Source organism: Tursiops truncatus, chromosome 14, assembly GCF_011762595.2.
Source record: "Tursiops truncatus isolate mTurTru1 chromosome 14, mTurTru1.mat.Y, whole genome shotgun sequence".
Taxonomy (NCBI): Eukaryota; Metazoa; Chordata; class Mammalia; order Artiodactyla; family Delphinidae; genus Tursiops; species Tursiops truncatus.
In genome coordinates, this window is record NC_047047.1 from 13,415,374 (window position 1) to 13,435,513 (window position 20,140).

The 20,140-nt window shown below is 45.5% G+C and overlaps 1 protein-coding gene across 10 annotated transcripts in view; it reads left to right on the top strand.

Moving 5' to 3' along the window:
* The window catches only part of REEP1 (receptor accessory protein 1), a 136,256-nt gene that overhangs the window by 50,165 nt on the left and 65,951 nt on the right, over nt 1–20,140 (top strand). For all 10 annotated transcript variants that reach the window (XR_002177741.3, XR_012325623.1, XM_019942216.3 and 7 more), the window contains 2 exons: nt 2,144–2,216; nt 16,661–16,737. Coding sequence is in view for 8 of the 10 variants with exons in the window: in XM_019942216.3 (XP_019797775.1) it covers nt 2,144–2,216; nt 16,661–16,737 (150 nt within the window). In the remaining 2 variants the exon portion in view is untranslated. The remainder of the gene's footprint in view (nt 1–2,143; nt 2,217–16,660; nt 16,738–20,140) is intronic.

Sequence of the window (20,140 nt, forward strand, 5' to 3'; positions counted from 1 at the left end):
ATCTCTCAAGTGGGCTGGTTCCTTGGAGAGAGACTGCAATTGTTTGACATTTATTCACTCATCAGACACGTGTCCGGCACCCACTTGGGCAAGGGCTGTGTGAGGTGCTAGGGACCCCACTGATCACCCAGGCCTGGATGGTCTGACTCAACCAGCCCAGGCAGCCCTGGGAGAAGACAGTAAGCCTGTCGTCAGGCTACCCAGGTCGCATCCCAGCTCGGCTCCTGGCTGTTGCGTCTCTTTGGGCCTCAGTGTCCTAGTACCTAGTCTGTAAAATGGAGTAGTAAGAATTCTTATCCCGTAGGGGTGTTGAGAGAATATACAGGCTGTAGAGCAGTGCCTGGCATTAGTGAGGACTCCGTGATATTAATAGCATTATTTTTAATTTTTTTTTAAATTACAACTACTACATAAGGACTGTAATAGACGTAACAAGTGTCAGGAAAATTCTGAGGGACAAGTGATCAAAGACACACAGAAGTGGCTCTTTTGAGATGGGTCTTAAAGGATTAGTGAGACTTTAACAGGGGGGAATAAAAGGGTTGTGGGAAGATCATGCACTAAAATTCAGGCAGAAGAGGGAGACGGCAGGAAGTCACAGACTGTGAGCTTCTGAGCCCGGCTCACTGGGGGACAGCTGCTGGCCTTAGGGTCCGGAGCTGAGGGAGGAGGGTCCGGGAGGCCAGGAAGGAGAAGGGCCTTGTCAGGGAGACTCAGTCTGAATGGACATAAGTCCCAAGCCCCTTTGGCTTGGGCCTGCTTCATTTGTTACTTCTTTTCTCCAAAATAGATTTAGAAGAACTCGCCATTTTCATCCCATTCTCCCTCCCCTGGGCAGTGAAATACTGAGTCCGCTCCCTTACATGTCAGTGTTTCAGAGCTTTTAGAGACTGGAAAGCAAATTCGTCTTGCTGTCCCTGTGCTGTCCAGAGGGAACCAGGTGGGGGGGATGCTGGCAGCCACTTCACATGCGAGGCCAGCAGACGCACGGAGTACTGGCCTCCCTTGTCTGGGTGCCCGTGCTTCCCACCTCTGTGACCGCTCAGGAGGTGGTGTTGGCCATCGGGGTTCACAGAGGAGCAGATCCGCGGGCCATTGGGTCGAGATGCATTTTCCACCTGTCTCTTCTGCTGCTCACACGCTGCCTCAGGGCAGGGGCTGGACACCACCCTGGCAGATGTGGCTAATAAGCAGGGCATCTGTGCCAAAGGACGGTGTGTTTATTTCTCGGGAGCCTGTGGTGTTGTGCCCGAGGCTTTACTGAATCAGACCGGTGCTGTCTGGCATCCCCTTGCTGCTGAGACCTCAGTCCCAAGGTCATGAGTGTCCCCTGGGTGGCTCTGGCCTTTGCTTCACCACTCACTGAAACTTCCCAGAATGAACGTATATTTCCTGAGCACTTACCAGGCCCAGGGGGTGTGGTTCCGTGAGCGAGATAGACCCCATCCTCGACTTTGTGGAACTTAAAAGGCTTGTGGGAGAGACAGACATTGAATAAACCATTGCACGTGGTGTGGATAAGGGCTAAGAAAGGGGACTATCTAGGGAGTGGCAGTAACGAACGGGAGAGGAACCTAATCTTCAGGGGGTGCTGAGGTCAGGAAAGGCTCACAGAGGAAGGAAGATTCTCCCTGGTATCTGAGAATACTGCTTAGGGGGCGGGACAGCACGGGGGTGTTGGGGAGACCCCCCTCTCTGAGCTGGCTTGTGACGGAATCCAGTGGGCTTCCCCAAGCTGCCTGTATCTTTGGCGCTGTGGCCATCCCTCTCTTTCTTAAATTTCTTGCTTCCTTTCAGACTACTCGTTTGTCCCCTTAGCTGTCTTATCTTGTTCCCCAGATATAATTTCGGCCTTTCCAGAGGATGGCCCCATTTTTGGCTTCATGACCTCAAACCACCCTGCTGTGTTGCCAAGTGACAGATTGAAGGAGGTCGGTGTGGATCTGTAGCAGGACATAGAGGTTCCTAAGCACGTCCCAGCCATGAGCAGAAAGCCTTCAGGGCATTCAGAAAAATTAACCAAGCCTCACAGCAGCATTTTCTGTAGCGTGGAGGATGCTCCTTGCATCGAAGATGACATTTTCCATCAAATAGGATGAATGAAAATCACGTTGCTCTTTTTTCCCCTCTCTCTCCCCTCCAGGCTAATATTTGGCACCCTTTACCCTGCATATTCTTCCTACAAGGCTGTGAAATCGAAGGACATTAAAGAATATGTAAGTAGCACTTTTGGGGGGCGGGGTGGTGGTGGTGATGGGGTTAGATGGGGGAAGCTGGGCGTGAAGTGCGGGGGGGGGTGGCGCAGATGCCCTCTTTGGTGGGTACTGGGAAGCAGGGCAGTACGGCGACCTGCTGGGTGTGACCCAGGCGTCCTCTCCCGGCTAGACCTCCTCTTTAGAACTAGAGTGTGGAAGTGAGCACAGCGGGGGGGCTTGGCAAGAGGAAATGGCACCTGGAATCGGAGGCCCCCAGTGGCCACAGGCCGCTCTGTGGCCTTGGAAGAGTGACTTCACCTCTCTGAGCCTCAGTTTCCTTGTCTGGACTGGAAAGCAGCGTTACTGGGAGACAGTCTGGCATTGGAGGCAGGAGCACAGGTCCTGAAGTCCAGCAGACCCTGCCTAGCAATTCTGATCCCCATGCCAGTTCTGTGATTTGAACACCCCACTGTGTAAGCCCTGTTGCTTTATAAGCTTTTAGAGGGCAGGAGTCACCATCGTCCTGTGACTGTTTCCCACTGCACCTCGCAGAGGGCTGAACACACGGGCAGGGGATTAGGAGTACTTACTGGTTGGAGGATTGTATTACTACTGTTGGGTGATCTGGGTGCCCCAGTCACAGCCCTAAATGTGCTGGGCACCTCTGGGCAGGAGAACCATCAGACCACACCTTGATTGATGAAGACCTGTGGGGGGTGGCTGGGGAGGGAGGAGTGTCCCTCCCCAGGGGGGACAGTATCCCAGGTCGAAGTACAAAAGATATAGATTTTGTCATCAAGAGACTGAAGTCAAGTCCTGGCTCTGACGTCGGATCGGCACCATGCTTGACAAGAATCTTAACTTCCAGGAGCCTCAGTTTCCTCATCTGAGCAGTGGGTGGATATCAGCAATCCTAGCGCCTAGTGTTGTGAGGGACAAAGGGTCTTTGCTCCGCTTTTACTCAGAGGAGGTCACTTGGCAAGTTAGGCACAGGCAAAGACATCTTTCAAAGCAGGCTTTCAAGTTCTCAGCTTTCCCAGGATGTCCTTAGGATGAAACCAGCCACCTCCAGGTCAGCTCAACCAGAGCTGCCTACACCCACTCTCTGAGTTTCCTAGAACTGCTTGCCCGGCTTGCGTTTGCTACGAAGCAGGATATCCAGAGGATCCAGACGGGGCGTGTTCTCCTGTGGAGGCTGGGTCCCCAGCATGTGTCTGTGAACGCATCTCAGCGTGTGAACTATAAATAGCTGTTAAGTTGCAAGCACAGAACCTCATGATTCCTAATGGACTCGGCCCAGGGGAAAGCACTGGGCAGCCTCCTCCAGGTCTCCCTTTCCCCGACTGCTTCCAGCCTGGGGAGGGGGGATACTGTGCCAGGAAAGGAAGCAAAGCAGGGGTCACCGCAGTTCAAGGTCTGATCCTCGGCTTTGCAGGGGTAGAAACTCAACGCTGTCCGCTCATCCGGGAGAGAGCAAACCCTGGTGAATTGTTTTGCTCTATCTAAACTCAACAGGAGCCTGGTTTATGCCTAGAACGGCAATCATTAATTTAAACTGAAAAATATAACTGACGAGCAGAGCAGCTGTTTGTGTTGGCGGTGAGCACGTGCTTTGCCCAGGAGGGAAAGCTTGAGAGCTAAGATTAGACAGTTTCTCAGTAAAAATGGAACTGGAAGCAAGGCACCCAGTGGTATTACGGGAGACCTGCCTCCTTTCCCTGCACTTTTTCACATGCGCTCAACTCACACACTCGCATGCATGCTCACATGCTTTCTCCCACACGCATTCGCACTCACTTCTTTCCCTCCTTTTGACCAACAGACCCGTTTGTCCAAGAGAAAAACCTGGAAACTTCCTTTAACTCCTGTCCTTTCCTCACCACCCATCCCCACCCAGATGCCCAGGTGGTGACCATGACCCTTCCTCTGTATCCTCCTTAAAATCTTTCAAACCAGGTCTCTCCTTCTGTGCTGCCTCTCTCTTCAATGAGGCTGTCATCGTCGTTCCCTGGAATGTCACAGTGGCCTCCTGTATTCGATTTTTTTATTGCCACGGTAACAAATTACCATGAATTTAGTGGCTTAAAAGAACACAAATGCGGGACTTCCCTGGTGGTCCAGTGGTTAGAACTCCAGGCTTCCACTGCAGGAGGCACAGGTTCATTCCCTGGTCGGGGATCTAAGATCCCACAAGCTGCACGATGCAGCCCCCCCAAAAAACACAAAAAACCCACACATGTATTATCTCACAGTTCTGGAGGTCAGAGGTTGGATGGGTCTCACTGGGTTGGAATCAAGCCTCCTTTTGGAGGCTGTAGGGGAGAGTCCATTTCCTCGCCCTTTCCAGTTCCTGGAGGCCCCCTGCATTCCTCGGCTCGAGCCTCCTTCTCCATCTTCAGAACCAGCAGCATTGCGTCTCCCACCGTTCTTCGGTAATCCTGTCTCTCTCTGACCGCAGCCAGGAAAGGTTCTCCACTTGTAAGGATCATGTGAATACATTGGGTCTGCCTGGATAATCCAGGATAATCTTCCCATCTGAAAGTCCTTAACTTAATAACTGCAAAGTCCCATTTGTCTTATAATGCAATATACTCACAGGTTCTGGGGATTAGGGCGAGGCCATTTTGGGGGCAGGGGTTGCTATTCTGCCTGCCATACCGCTAACTGGTTTCTCCACCTCCCGTCCCTCATCTCATGCTCTGTTGTCTACATCACTTCGACAAGCCTTTGAAAAATGGAAATCTATTCATTTCACTCCCCCTGGATCCTTTCATGGCTGCTTATTACCTGCAGGATGAAGTTCAAACTCCATTAGACAGCGTTGAACCTTCTTGATCTTTCTCTCTCTACTTTCCAGCCACTTCTCTACAAGCATTCAGTGCTTCTTTTTTTAAAAAAAACATTTATTTATTTTCTTTATTTTTTTGGCCGTGTTGGGTCTTAGTTGCGGCACGTGGGATTTTTTGTTGCGGTGGGCGTGCTTCTCTCTAGTTGTGGTGCGAGGGCTCCAGAGCACATGGGCTCTGTAGTTGGTGGCACAAGGGCTCTCTAGTTGAGGCGTGCGGGCTCAGTACTTGTGGCGCACAGGCTTAGTTGCCCTTCAGCATGTGGGATCTTAGCTCTCTGACCGGGGATCGAACCCGCATCCCCTGCATTGGAAGGCAGATTCTTTACCACTGGACCACCAGGGAAGGCCCACGTTCAGTGCTGTTGTTCTCAACACCCAAAGTGTGGTCTGTGGACCGGCATTATCAACATCACCCGGGAGCTAGTTAGAAATGCAGAGTTTCAAGCCCTACCCAGACCTCCTGAATAAAAATTGGCATTTTTAACAAGATCCTCAATTTGAGAAACACCGCTCTTGACGTTCATAGCTTGTTATGTCTTTCCAAACTTACTGCAGTAGTCAAAGATTTGAGACAAAAACTTAAACAGAAAGGAATTTATGGGAATTTGTAGGATTAACTAGAAGCCGGGGGAAAGATATTCAGAAATTGGGGAAGATCTGAGAAGGCTGGGTGACAGCCAAGCTTATACCTCAGGAAGGGTCTGGTTAGGAAGCTGCTGCCCAGGTCACCACCATGGAACTGTCTGCCAGCTGCCCATGGCTTTGGAACATTTCATGAAGATTCAAAACCCTGGATAGGGGCATTTGATTTTTCCAAGCCTGGATCATAGGCCTTGCCTCCCATAAAGACCTGCATGCTGGGAGACGCCCTCCAAATGAGAAGGCTTTGGATGCGGGTAGTTTAACAAAAATACGTACACACACGTGCACACACACGCGTGCACACACACACACACACGCACACACAGCCCCCTTCAGAGATACTGCACGTTTGGTTTCAGACCACAACAATGAAATGAATATCACCAAAAAGTGAGTCACACAAACTTTTTGGTTTCCTACTGCATATAAAAGTTGTTTACATTATGCTGTAGTCTGTTAAGTGTGCGATAGCATTATGTCTAAAAAAACGCTATACACACCTTTATTAAAAGGTAATGCTTTGGGGAAAATGGCACCCATAGACTTGCTTAACCACAAACCTTCAGTTTGTAAAAAAAAAAAAAAACCCAAAAAACCACAATATCTGCAAAGTGCATTAAAAAAAGCACAGTAAAACGAGGTATGCCTGAATATTATATATATGAAAATATATAGTATAATGATCTAAATTACCGTTACTTCTTGGGCTGCACAACATCCACATCCACTTTTTTACCCAGGTTTTGGCTTTTAAAAAAAACCTTCCAGGGGCTTCCCTGGTGGCGCAGTGGTTAAGAATCCGCCTGCCAATGCAGAGGACACGGGTTCGAGCCCTGGTCCGGGAAGATCCCACATACCGCGGAGCAACTAAGCCCGTGCGCCACAGCTACTGAGCCTGCGCTCTAGAGCCCGTGAGCCACAACTACTGAGCCAATGCTCTAGAGCCCGCGAGTCACAACTACTTAAGCCCACGCGCCTAGAGCCCGTGCTCCGCAACAAGAGAAGCCTCCGCAATGAGAAGCCCGCGCACCGCAATGAATAGTAGACCCCCCCGGGCTTCCCTGGTGGTGCAGTGGTTGAGAGTCTGCCTGCCGATGCAGGGGACACGGGTCCATGCCCCGGTCCGGGAGGATCCCACATGCCGCGGAGCGGCTGAGCCTGTGAGCCATGGCCGCTGAGCCTGCACGTCCGGAGCCTGTGCTCCGCAACGGGAGAGGCCACAACAGTGAGAGGCCCGAGTACCGCAAAAAAAAAAAAAAAAAAAAAGAGTAGCCCCCACTTGCCGCAACTAGAGAAAGCAGGCGCGCAGCAACGAAGACCCAACTCAGGCAAAAAGAAAAAGAAAAAAAACCTTCCAACAAGAATTCTCTACCACTCATTTATTGATGCTTGCTAAATCCAATTCTTCATCTGAGTCCAGCTCCAGATCCAGTATCCTCCGGCTCTGACAGGATCTAACCTTAATATTCAACACTCTAAAAATTAAATTGTCAAGTGAACCGTCACTGATACACCGTATATACTATATTAGGGGGAGAAGGAGAATAAATAAAAATAAAATTAGTTAAAATATTTAAATCTATACATAACACAGAAAGGAAGAAAATGGATAGAAGGCACAGTCCTTATTTAGGCAAGTGGTCATGAGTCCATAGTTGGTATTTATGTCTTTTGTTAAAAGGTGATTTTTTTTTTTTTGCAGTGGCATGGTGGTCTTGAAATGGCCAGGTGACCTTCTAGTCTCTGCTTCCACTTCATCAGAACCATTTTATATCCCTCACGGAAGCATCCATCTTTCGAGTACTAAAATTATTGAAAAGCAGAGCTCAGAGGTTTGAGGATGAGAAGCAGAAGTGTCGTGAGTGGGTTAGACCAGTGATTCTCAAACTTTAACATGCATATGAATAAATAGAGAGTTTTACTAAAATGCAGATTCTGATCCATTAGCTCTGGAGTAGGGCCTGAGATTCTACAAGCTCCTAGGAGTTTCCAGTGAACTGGAACCACAGCCCATGAACCACACTTTGAGTTACAAGGAGCTAGCCTTAGGCTTCATCATAAGAAACACCACCCTCATTTCCTTGGTTCCTGAACCTTTAGATTCTGGCTAAGATGCAGTACCTTGTGTTGGTCACTAGTTCAGAGAGGAAACTGCATCCTCTAGGACAGCATATCACCTCACAGAATGCTGACTCCCATCTGGTTCTTTTCTGGAACTCTCCAAAGCTCTTGTAGCATTGTATAAGGCCAGCTGCCTCAGGGCATTGGGGTACATGATTAGATCAGTGATTCCCCAAAACATCAGCCTACTGTCATACTTCTTTTGCTGTAAAAGAGGGCCCTTGGTCAGAAGCAATGTTGGGATACATCAAAATGAACAGGGCACTCACTGAGTCCACAGCTTGCTGTATGGCTGCCAGAAACATGGCAGTGGGAAAAGCCAGTCCACATACCCAATAAAGGAATATTCCAGAAAAGAGTCTATGCTGCCCTTTCTATGAAGGAAAGAGCTTGTTATGATGAGCCTGCTCCCAGGATGCTGGCTGGTGCCTTAAGATATGGGACTGTCCTACAGATACTTAGTCACTACTGCTGGCAACTTGGTGTCTGAGCAGGGTCATGGCCAGGTCGCCCTTGGTGAGAGGGATGAACATTGCTGAGCTCATGTTTTCCCTCTGTCTACATGACCACTGGTCCATGAGCCCATTGAACATATAATATCATGCTGAGGTAAAAGGCTCATAGACATGCAAAGGGCTGGTCATCTCATCCACCTGATTACCAAGAGCCTCCTCTGCCATCAGGACCTTTTGATGAGCATTAGCAAGGACCACAAATATTTGCGTTCTGTGGGCCCATTCGTATAATTTCCAAACCACCTCAACACCAATCGCTCAGTCTTGTCCCTTCCAAGTACCTCATCATCTATCCAAATTCTTACCTGGTGTTTTAAAATGTATCCCAGATTTGTTTTAATCAGGTATGGTAAGGCATGCAGACACAGAAAGGGCTCATGGAGGCAGAAGCTTTTACTCACTGTTCCCTGGAAGTAGGAGGCACAACACACCATGCAGGGCCACGTGGAGAAGCACCAGGGTCAGTGAGAGCGAAATGCGGGCAATGACCTTTATCACGGTTTCTGTGGGAAAGGCAAAGCAAGGCAGAGTAAGCAAGCTTAGAACTGGCTAGTTGGAATAATTTCAGCAGGCTCTGGGGTGTGGGGGCTGCCTCTAGGTATCTGGTACCAGGTCCTGGGGTGATTAGGGCTGGGAAGTATTGGCTCAACCTACGAGAGCTCCGTAAAGGAGGTAGTTTGGAGTATGGATCCTGGATTGGGCAGTTTGCATGTTTGCTCTGGGGCAAGAATGTCTCAAGAATTAGCTAGTCCTAGAGGGGGCAGTCTCTCCGGTCAGCAGGACCCCAGATGTCATAGCATCAAGACTACAGAAAATAAGAAAATACAGTTAATAAACCTGGTGACAGTATAAATGTATTACTTCAGGACATTTCTTCTTCCAGGCTAACTGTGCTGCTCAAAGTTCTGCCTGCAGGGAATTACCTTCCCCACTCCCTCCAGGTCACCCCTGACTATACAGTTGTCCACTGTGAGCTCGTGCCAGCAGATGGTGCAGACTCATCTGTCAACCAGCCTCACATTTGTCCTTTCTCAGTCATTTGGCACAGGGAATTCCCCGTGAGGCAGAAGCAGGGCCCGGATGCAGGAGGAAATGTGAGAGGCTCAAGAAATATTAGTGTGACTGCATCGGGGAGGCTAAAGGTGAGGCGAAGCTAAGAGGTGGCTGACTTTGCTGTCTCCACAGCTCATGGGGGAGGCCTTTTGCAGGCTCCCAGGAGCCCTGGGAGCAGGGTCTGATGGGCTGTGGGGTCTCAGCCCACCTCTGTGGCTCATGGAAGGTCAACAAGCTCTGCTTCCCACCCTTTATTATGGCCTAGGGTTACCACTGCTCTCCTATCTTCTCATTCCTGTGCTTGACCAGTCCAGGGGGAGTTCCCAGTTATGCTGTCAACTCTCCACTCCAGAGTTACCCCCAGTGATAACCTCGCAAATCAGCAATAACTTTCTGTCTCTTTTTTGGATGCTGGCCCACCCAAGCTCCCCCTCATCTTGCAGGGAATTTTGGGTAGAATCCCTCAAACCTGGCAAGTTCTATTTCAAATCTTGGAAAAATACCTTACATTTGGTTTCTCTGAGACCTAATGGGGAAAACCATTTCCAGGTAATTTATTTATGGTTTCCGTGAGTGAGTCACCAGTATTTCATTTACCTGTGAAGCTCAGTGAGTCATTCTCAGACCCTTCCTTCTGCACGAAAGTGTTTTAAAGTGGAGGAGTACATGATGGGAACTTCTTTTAGGCTAACACTTCCAGCCTCCTCTCTGCCTTGGCTCCCTCACCTTTGTCTTCAGCCCCAACCCCCCTCCTGAGATTTAGTTTTGCCTTTCCAGAGGCCTGTTGGGCATTCTTCTTGGATGTCCTCTGGGACCCTCAGACTGTCCTCTACCTCATGGAGCTTAGCTTCTTCTCCCTAAATTGGCTCTTTCTTTACTTTCTTGCTAGTGTGAGAGGCTCCATAACTATCAGTCACTCATGCCCTGGCTTCACCAGGACCCTTTCATCCCATGTATACCTAGCCATCCATCTCATGGGGAGCATCTGTTGCTTTGCAAGCTATCTAATTTTGTCTTCTCAAAAAGCCACCTAGACCAGTATTTTCCAAAGTATATTCCATCTCAACCTTTTTGAGACCATTGTTTCTTTTCCATTCACAACACCCAACATTCTAATCCAGGCATTTAAAACATATTCACCTAGAACCTACTATGTGCCAAGAACTGTTTTGGGTACAAAAGATAGAATGATGTGCAAGAAGAACTGGTCTCTACTCTCAGGGAACTTACAATGTAGGAAGAGAAACATCAGAATAAACAGATACTTTCAAAGCAGAGTGGTAAGTGTTATGACAGGGAACATGTATGGTACCATGGGAGGAAGAAAGGAGAGGATACGTAAACTTTGGGCACTTCCTGGAGGAAATGACAGTTAAGTTGATATCTGAGGGCTGAAATCTGGAGGCAAAAGAAGATGCTCTATTAGGAAACTGAAAGAGGTTCGTTATAATTGGAGTGGAAAATTCGAGAAGGTATGTGTGAAGAGGAGAGCTTTTGGTGGAGGTAATCAATGTCCAGTTTATGCAAGGACTTGTAAGCCAATTTAAGGAACTGGGGCCTTATTGTAACAACAATAAGGAGCTATTGAAGGCTTTAAGCTAGGAAGGAGAATCATCAAATTTGGGTCATTCTGACTGGAATATGGAGGACGGATTGGGAAGGGGGTAGAGGTATAAAAACCAATCAAAAGGCTGTAGTTTTGTTCTAGGCAGGAGATGGTGGTGGTCTGAAGTAATGGTAGAGGGATGGAGAAAAGATAAGTTCAAGAGAAATAAGAGGGTGGAAGTGACAGAACTTGATTCATTGGCTGTGTTAGGTGAAGAATGCAGAACTTCCTTCAGGGAGAATGTCTAGTCTAGGGTTAGAAGAGGATGTCAAGAACAAAGCCCTGGGGAGGAATTGATGAGCCTGAGAAGTAGCCAGAAAGTTAAGAGGGAAATCAGGTAGTGTTGCGAGAGCTTTTCAGTAAGTGATAGTTTCACGTCTAGCTGAAAAGTCAAGCAAGTCAAGTGAAAAACTGAAAAAGGGTCCCTTACACCCCCTTGAAATATATTACAAAGACCCCAGTGAGGGCAGTTTTGATGTAATGGATGCAGTGCACTGAGTAAGTGAGGAATGAGGAAGTAGACACTGCAAGTGTAGGTGACCCACTGGAGAAGTTTGTATCTAAGCGTTGTGTCAAGGAAAAATATTTATTTTATTGTTGTTATCATTTTCCTTTGTTTTTAACCAAAGATACTAGAGTGTGGTTTGAACACTAAAAGGAAAAAGCCTCCAGAGAGGGAATTCAGGCTCCTGGCAGTGTATCTGGATACCAGTGTTGGGAATTCCTGGATCTTGGGCCCCAGTATGCCATGGACTTTACAGCTGGACTAGATCTTGTTTGCTCCCTGATAAGGAGCCCGTTCTGCTGCAGATAACCTTGGTAGCGTGTAGCATCTTAGATAGTAGTTTCTTTCTTTCTTTTTTTTTTTTTTTTGTGGTACGCGGGCCTCTCACTGTTGTGGCCTCTCCCGTTGTGGAGCACAGGCTCCAGACGCGCAGGCTCAGCGGCCATGGCTTACAGGCCTAGCCACTCCGCGGCATGTGGGATCTTCCTGGACCGGCGCACGAACCCGTGTCCCCTGCATCGGCAGGCGGACTCTCAACCACTGCGCCACCAGGGAAGCCCCGATAGTAGTTTCTTTTGATGGACTAAGCCAGCCTTGTTTCCAGGGGACTGTCTTGTTTTTCTAAATAGAGAAGTCCTCTAATTAATCTCTTGTGCCACATGTTTCAGAGTCACAAAGACAATGGAGGTTCACCAGAACTGCCTTCATGTTTGAAAGATATTTTTGCTGGGTATAGAATTATAGGTTGACACTTTTTTTTTCTTTTAGCACTTTAAAGATGTTATTCCATTTTCTTCTGGTATTCATTGTTTCTGATAAAAAGTCAGTTATAATTCTTATTGTCATTCTCCTGTATGTAACGTCTTTTTCCCCTTGTTTAAGATTTTCTCTTTGCTTCTTAGCAGTTTTACTATGATGTGGCTAGGTGTGGTTTTCCTCATATTTATCTTGCTTCAATTCATTGGATTCCATGGTCTTGTGGGTTTGATATTTTGGTCAAATTTTGGAAATTTTGAGTCGATATTTCTTCAGATAATTTTTCTGTCCAATTCTCTTTTTCCTCTCCTCTAGAATTCCTATTCCATATGTGTTAGACTGCTTGATGCTGTTCTACAGGTATTGAGACTCTTCATTCCGCACCTGCCCTCCTCCAATCTAGACTTTAGCCTGGTTGACTCTATTGTCTTGTCTTCAAGTTCACAAATCTTTTTTTGTGTCCAAGCTGCTATAAATTCCATTCAATAATTAAAAAAATTTTTTTTCAGATATTGTAGTTTTCAGTTCTAGGATATCGTTTAGTTCTTTTTAAAAATTTTCCTTCTTTCTCTTGAAATCTCCCATCTCTTCACTCATTATATCTACCCTTCCCTATAGATTCTTTAACATATTTCTACTTTTTAAAGAAAATAATATTGAACCCACCCTTTTTCTCCTAGGATAAGTGTCTTGTTAAGTGGTGACAGAAGAAAAATTTAGCTTTATAACAAAATATTTGTTAATAAGTTGCTGTATATCTTCTTTGGTGAGGTGTCTTTCAGATCTTTTGCCATTTTAAAAATTGGGTTATTTTTGTTGTTGTTTAGTTTTAAGTATTCTTTGTATATTTTGGATACAAGTCCTTTTTCAGATATATGTATTGCAAGTATTTTCTCCCAGTCTGTGGCTTGTCTTTTCATTCTCTTAACAATGTCTTTTGCAGAGCAGAAGTTTTTTATTTTAATGAAGTCTAACTTATCAGTTTTTTTCTTCCATGGGTCACACTCTTGGTGATGTATTAAGATTCATTGACAAGCTCCAGGTCACCTACATTTTCTCCTGTGTTATCTTATAGAAATTTTATAATTTTGCATCTATCATTTAGGTCTGTGATCCATTTTGAGTAATTTTTGTGGAAGATGTAAGATCAACACCTATATCTATCCATTTTTTTTAATGCAAATATCCAGTTGTTCCCAGCACCATTTATTGAAAAGACTATCTTTTCTCCATCGATTTGCCTTTGCTCCTTTGTCAAAGATCAGTTGACTATATTTATGTGGTCTGTTTTGGAGCTCTATTCTATTTGTCTAGTCTATCTGATATATTTATCTGTAGTTTCACTAATACCACACTGTCTTGATTATTGTAGCTTGTGTCTTGAAGTTAGATAGTGTCCATTCTCTAACTTTGTTCTTCCTCTTCAGTATCATATTGGCTATTCAGATCTTTTGCCCTTCCATATAAACTTTAAAATTAATCTGTCGATGTCCACAAAACAATTTGCTGGCATTTCAATTGGGATTACATTGAATGTATAGATCAAGTTGGGAAGAACTGACATTTTGATAATACTGAGTCTTCCTATCCATGAACATATAACATCTCTCCATTTATTTAAATCTTCTTTGATTTCTTTCATCGGAGTACTGTGGTTTTCCTCATACAGAGCTTTTGCATATTTTGTTAGGTATATTCCTAAGTAATTAAATTTTTTGGTGCTAATATAAATGGTATTTTTCTTTTAAATTTCAAGTTCCAGTTGTTCTTTGTTGGCATATAGGAAAGCAATTGGTTTTTATATTTTTTATATGATTATTTTATATATTAACCGTGTGTCCTCAAACCTTGCTATAATTGCTCATTATTCCAGGTTTTTTGGTTTTGTTTTTGTCAGTCCTTTTAGGTTTTCTATATAGACAGTCATGCCATCTGAAAAAAAAGACAGTTTTATGCCTTTCTTCACAGTCTGTATACTTTTTATTTCATTTCTTGTCTTATTGCATTAGCTAGGACTCCCAGTATGATAGTGAATAGGAGTGTTAAGAGGGGACCTCTTTATCTTGTTTCTGATCTTAGTGGGAAAGCATCTAATTTCACACCATTAAGTGTGATGTTAGCTGTAGTGTTTTTTGTAGATGTTCTTTGCCAAGTTGAAGAGGTTCCCCTCTATTCCTTTGCTGAGAGTTTTTATCATAAATGGGTATTGGATTTATTAATTATTGATTCATTTTCTAAAAGATATGGGCCCTTGGCACATTTTAAGTTGGGTTTTGTCTTTTTATTATTGAGTTGTATGAGTTCTTTATTATTTGGATACAAATACCATATCAGATATTGATTTGCAAATATTTTTTTCCCATTTTGTGGGTTGTCTTTTCACTTTCTTGATGGTATCCTTTGAAGTACAAAAGTTTTAACTTTTGACAAAGTCTAATTTATCTATTTTCTTCCTTCATTGCTTGTGTTTTTGATGTCACATCTAAGAAAACATTGTTTAATCCAAGGTGACAAAAATTTACTCCTGTGTTTTCTTGTAAGAGTTCTTACATTTAGGTCTGTAATCCATTTTAAGTTCATTTTTTGTATATGGTGTGAGGTAGAAGTCCATCTTCATTCTTTCACATGTGAATATCTAGTTGTCTTAACACACATTTATACTTTTTAAAGTCTTTGCTAATTATAAAATCTAGGTCAAATATGGATCTGTTTCTATTGACCAGTTTTTCTCTTAACCATGGAGTATGTTTTCCTGTTTCTTCATATATATAGCTTTTCTTGTTTATTGGACTGTTATGTATAGTACATCATAGGAACTCTAGACCTGCATTGCCTTCTTGTGAAGAACGTTAATTTTTGTTCTCACAGGCAGTTAAATTCTGACAGATCATCTTGACCTTGTGGCAGCTAGGTTTTACGTTTTATTGGGGCAGGTGTATTTCAGCTTTGCTCTTAGTCCTAGAGCTAATCTCTTAGTCCTAGAGCATAATTTTTATTCCTAAGGTATGGCCTTTTAGGTGTTTCACTGGAAATTCCCAAATGTTTACCAAGCTCCTCTAATTTGGCAGAACTTGAACTCCAAGCTCTATTTCTCCTCCAGTGGGCAGAAACTGAATCTCTGTTCAACTCTCAGTTTTCCAGCTGTATGTTACTCAGTCACCTTGGAATATTACCTGATTCTGTGCAATTCAGGAGCCAGGCAAGAAATTGAAAGGAATTTATATGTGGATTTGGGGGCCTACACCCTTATGGCTTCCCTCTTACTGGGGATTTTTCCTTTTCAGTTTGCAGCATCATTGGCAGTCTCAAACTCTATTTTCCACTTCCTCAGGCAAATAAGACTATGGATTTCTTCTGGAGTTCTATCTGCCCCATGATTTGCCAGCTAGGGAGTTTCCTTAACTACATCAACATGGATTTACTCTGGTGTGGTCCCCTTATTTCAAGAGTTGGATCCTTTCCAGTTTCTGCCAGCTTTTGATAGCTTTTCTAGCCTTCAAACAGTTGTTTTAACACATTTTGTTCAGGGAATTCCCTGGCGACCCAGTGGTTAGGACTCTGCACTTTCACTGCTGAGGGTGCGGGTTCGACCCCTGGTCGGGAAAGTAAGATCCTATAAGCCGTGTGGCGCGGCACGGCAGGCAATCAATCAGTCAATCAATCAATAAAATAAAATATTTTGTTCAGAGTTTATTATCGTTATTGGCAAGAGGATTAGACCAATACAAACTACCCCACCATTTCCGAAAGCCAGAAGGAGCAGACTAAGGAATTTGGACTTTATGCTGCAGGCTAGAAGATTTTAAATGGAGGATTAATAGGTTGAGTTCATGCTTTGGGGGAGATTAGTATGGGGATAGTTTGTAGACTGGATTGGTGAGGGGAAAGCCAAGAGACAGGGAAGCAGTCAGGAGACCCCTGCAGTAGTTCAGGAGAGAGGGGACCAAGGCCTCAATTGGGAAAGAGAGACAGTAGAAATGGAAAAGTATGGTCACATGGGGGAGATTAAAAGAAAAGATCCAGTTTCTGGGAGGGACTGTGGGGATTTCCCACATGGAAGGGTTTTTTTCTTTGTTTTTGTTTTTGTTTTTTTGCCACACCATGGCATGCGGGATCTTAGTTCCTCGACTAGGGATTGAACCCATGCCCCCTGCAGTGGAAGCATGGCTCACCTGAGGGCTATTGAAGGCCACCTAAAGTCTACTTAGGGCTTGAGCCTGGGTCAGTTGTGGAAACAGCCTGTTTGCCCCCAGCCCCAAGGTCTGGAGTAGAACTGGACCAACCTGGGGAAAGATAGGAAAAGGGGTTACCAATGCAGGCTACTCTGCCTGGACACGTCTCAGCATCCACTGTCGGGGCCTGTTCTCTTCAAGTTGGCAACCATTCATCCTTGACCTTTGTTGCTTTCTCCTTCAACAGGTCAAATGGATGATGTACTGGATTATATTTGCACTTTTCACCACAGCAGAGACATTCACCGACATCTTCCTTTGTTGGTAAGTACTGCAGGAATTGGGACTTTTCCAGGAAAGATGTTGCCAAGTGTCAGGGAGAGGTGGGAAGGTCTGAAAGCAGTCTCAAACCTTATTAGCACAGAGAAGCAGGTGCAGGAATGCTAACTGGAACATTTCAAATCAATTAGTCTGTAAAATTGTTCTTCAAGTAAATATTTATTGAATGACCATGTAAGAGCAGGTATTGTTCTTACAGTGATATAATGATGGGCAAGATAAACACAATTCCTCAATGAATGGAGCCGGTAAAGAAGCATTCTTATGTTAAAAAAAATAAAAAGGAGAAAAACAGTACACAAAAGTGTGCAATAAAACTAAGTTTCTCTCATAAAACGAAGTTTCTCCCCTACACCATTCACTCTCACCGTTACTGCTTTTCACAATTGTATATACTTCTAAAATATGTATGCGTGTGTATACGTACACACATATACACATACTTTTCCTTTTTTAAAAAACAATAGTACTGTAGTATAAACAGTTCTCACTTTGTTTCTTAAATTTATTTTTGAAATACTTTGACGTAAGCATAAATAGATCTACCTACTTTTTTAAAGGCCACATAGAATTTCATGGTGTAGATGGATCATAATTTATTTAATCAGTCCCCTTTCGATGGACAGCTTTTTCTCTCTCATAAACAATGCAGCTATTACAGCAATGGCCCAAGTGAAAATCATAAGCTAGGTGTTTGTATTCATATATTGTGTCTTAGCTGAAAGAGGCTGTGAATAATATACAGTATCCTGTTTGTATCTAAAGGGTCTGAGTTTGTGCACATGTGAATGTGTACTAAAAATAGTGTGGAAAATACTTGTCTGTTAGCAAAGGTTATTTCCGCAACTTGGGATCATGGGGTCAGTTTCACATTTGCTGTGTTGTGTGAATGTTTTATCATGATCAGGTTTCATCAGGGAAGATAATAAAGATATTTCCATTCTGGGAAAAAAAAAGTTCTTACCCCAGAAAGGATTAGCCTGGGCTTACCCTCTGGGATGTCCTATATCAAAGACATCCACTTCTCTGAACACCACTTCACTGAATCCTGTCTTGGGTCAGTGGCCTTAATGACCTCAGTGTGTAGTTTTTCCCCTGAAGGAGCCTGGCTTTCATCTCTACTGGGAGAGATAGATGTCTCAGCTCTTATGGCCTTAAGCTGGAAGGAAGGAATCTGGATTACCTAATTCAATATGCTTGTGCCACTCTGCCCTGTCCTGTGCCCAGATAAACAACAGACTGAAGACGGGGCTGAGTCTCCAGGGCTGGAGATGGAACTCTGCTGAGCCATTTTTTCATCTTCCCCAGACCCCAGAGGCTGGCACTAGGAGGTGGACCTCATTTTGTGCAGAGCTACAGTGGGGAGGTTCCTGTCTGTCCTGCAGAGATGAGAACAGGCCAGACCCAGTGAGGATTGTGTAGTCGATTAAAGAGCATGGCCAGCACTTCATGTCGTGCAGCCTTCTTAATGATGCCCTCCTTCTGTCTGGTGCCAGGTGGCCTCCTGCTGTCCTCCTGTCCCTTATCATGAACAAAGCGGGGAGAGCGTTCGTCTCATGAGCTCTTTCCCGGGGGTTTCGGGCATTTCAGCCTTGCTGCTCTTGCCTGGGTGGAAATCCTGCCTGATGATGGATATGCTGCTCCCTGGTAGCTGGAATATGTTTTACCCATGGCCCTGGAATTTTAGTCTCATGCCTAATAAGTGCTCAACAACTGTTTCTGGGATGGATTTGATTTTGATTTGGGGAGATGTATTACTTTTCTTTTTTTTTAATTAAATTTTTGTTTATTTATTTATTTTTGGCTGCGTCGGGTCTTGGTTATGGGATCTTCATTGCAGCACGTGGGATCTTTCACCGCGGCGTGTGAGCTTCTCTCTAGTTGTGGTGTGTGGGCTCTGTAGTTTGTGGTGCGTGGGCTCAGTAGTTGTGGTGCGCGGGCTTCGTTGCCCCGCGGCATGTGGGATCTTAATTCCCCGACCAGGGATCGAAGCCACATCCCCTGCATTGGAAGGTGGATTCTTAACCACTGGACCACCAGGGAAGTCCCAGTGTATTTACTTTTCTGTTGCTGCAGTAACAGATTACCACAAATTTAGCAGCTTAAAACAATACAAATTTATTATTTCACAGTTTCTGTGAGTTAGAAGTCCAGGTAGAGTCAACTGAGAACTCTGCTGAGGAACTCACAAGGCCAAAACCAGGGTGTGGGTCAGCCTAGGCTCTTACCTGGAGTCTGGGGAGATTCCACTTCCAGCCTCATTCAGGTTGTTGGCAGAATTCAGTTCCTTGTGGCTGTAGGACTGAGGTCCCCATTTCCTTGACGTGTGCCACCCTGTCATCTTCAAGCCAACAATGGCACGTCATCTCCATCTTCTTCTGTTACCAGCCAGAGAAAGAGCTCTGCATTTGCTTTTAAAGTCTCAGGTGATTAGATTAGACCCACCTCAGTAATCAAGTATAATCTCCCTATCTTAAAATCAGCTGAGGGCTTCCCTGGTGGCGCAGTGGTTGAGAGTCCGCCTGCCGATGCAGGGGACACGGGTTCGTGCCCCGGTCCGGGAAGATCCCACATGCCGCGGAGCGGCTGGGCCCGTGAGCCATGGCCGCTGAGCCTGCGCGTCCGGAGCCTGTGCTCCGCAACGGGAGAGGCCACAACAGTGAGAGGCCCGCGTACCGCAAAAAAAAAAAAAAATCAGCTGAGTAATTACCCTAATTACATCTGTAGAATCCCTTTGCTACATAAGGTAACATATTTGTGGGTAACATGGGGAGGAAGGCCATAGGATCAAGGTCATGTGCTGCATGCCACAGGAAGGCATCTGATAACTAGGGTATTTGGAGCATGTGCACAGGTATGGGTAGAATCCCCCTCTCTTTCTGACCCATGTGGAGGCCTCATCTGGTCCCTCGTTAGTCCCTCTGAACTGGCGCTGTCCATGCAGTTTGTGGGTGGAAAGTGAGGGTCCCTTGCCTCTCTCCTGGCACCGTGGGCTCTGCTTCTGCAGGGAATGGTTCGTTGGGGCCCTTCCCTGCCTGCCTCAGCTCACAGCCTGGACATACCCTCAGTCTGCTTTCTCTTTTCCTGCCAACCTCCAGGTATTACAGATCATGGTCTCCTTCTGGGAGAGTCCTTCCTCTCCATCCTGCCTCTCGCCCTGGGAATGGACATGGGATAGACCCATCAGACACAGGGCCCCCTTTCCCTTCCAGAGAATGGACACCAACTCAGCTGCTCTAAGCTCTGTTTATAATGGAAAGGGGGGCGGGGTAGTCCTGCACCTTCTGGCTTCCTAGAAGCATCTTTAACTTTTGTTTACTTCCAGGCCTGGAGATCACCCCTCATGTGTATACTCTTCCCGTCACTCTTCACTCATCCCCATCCTGCT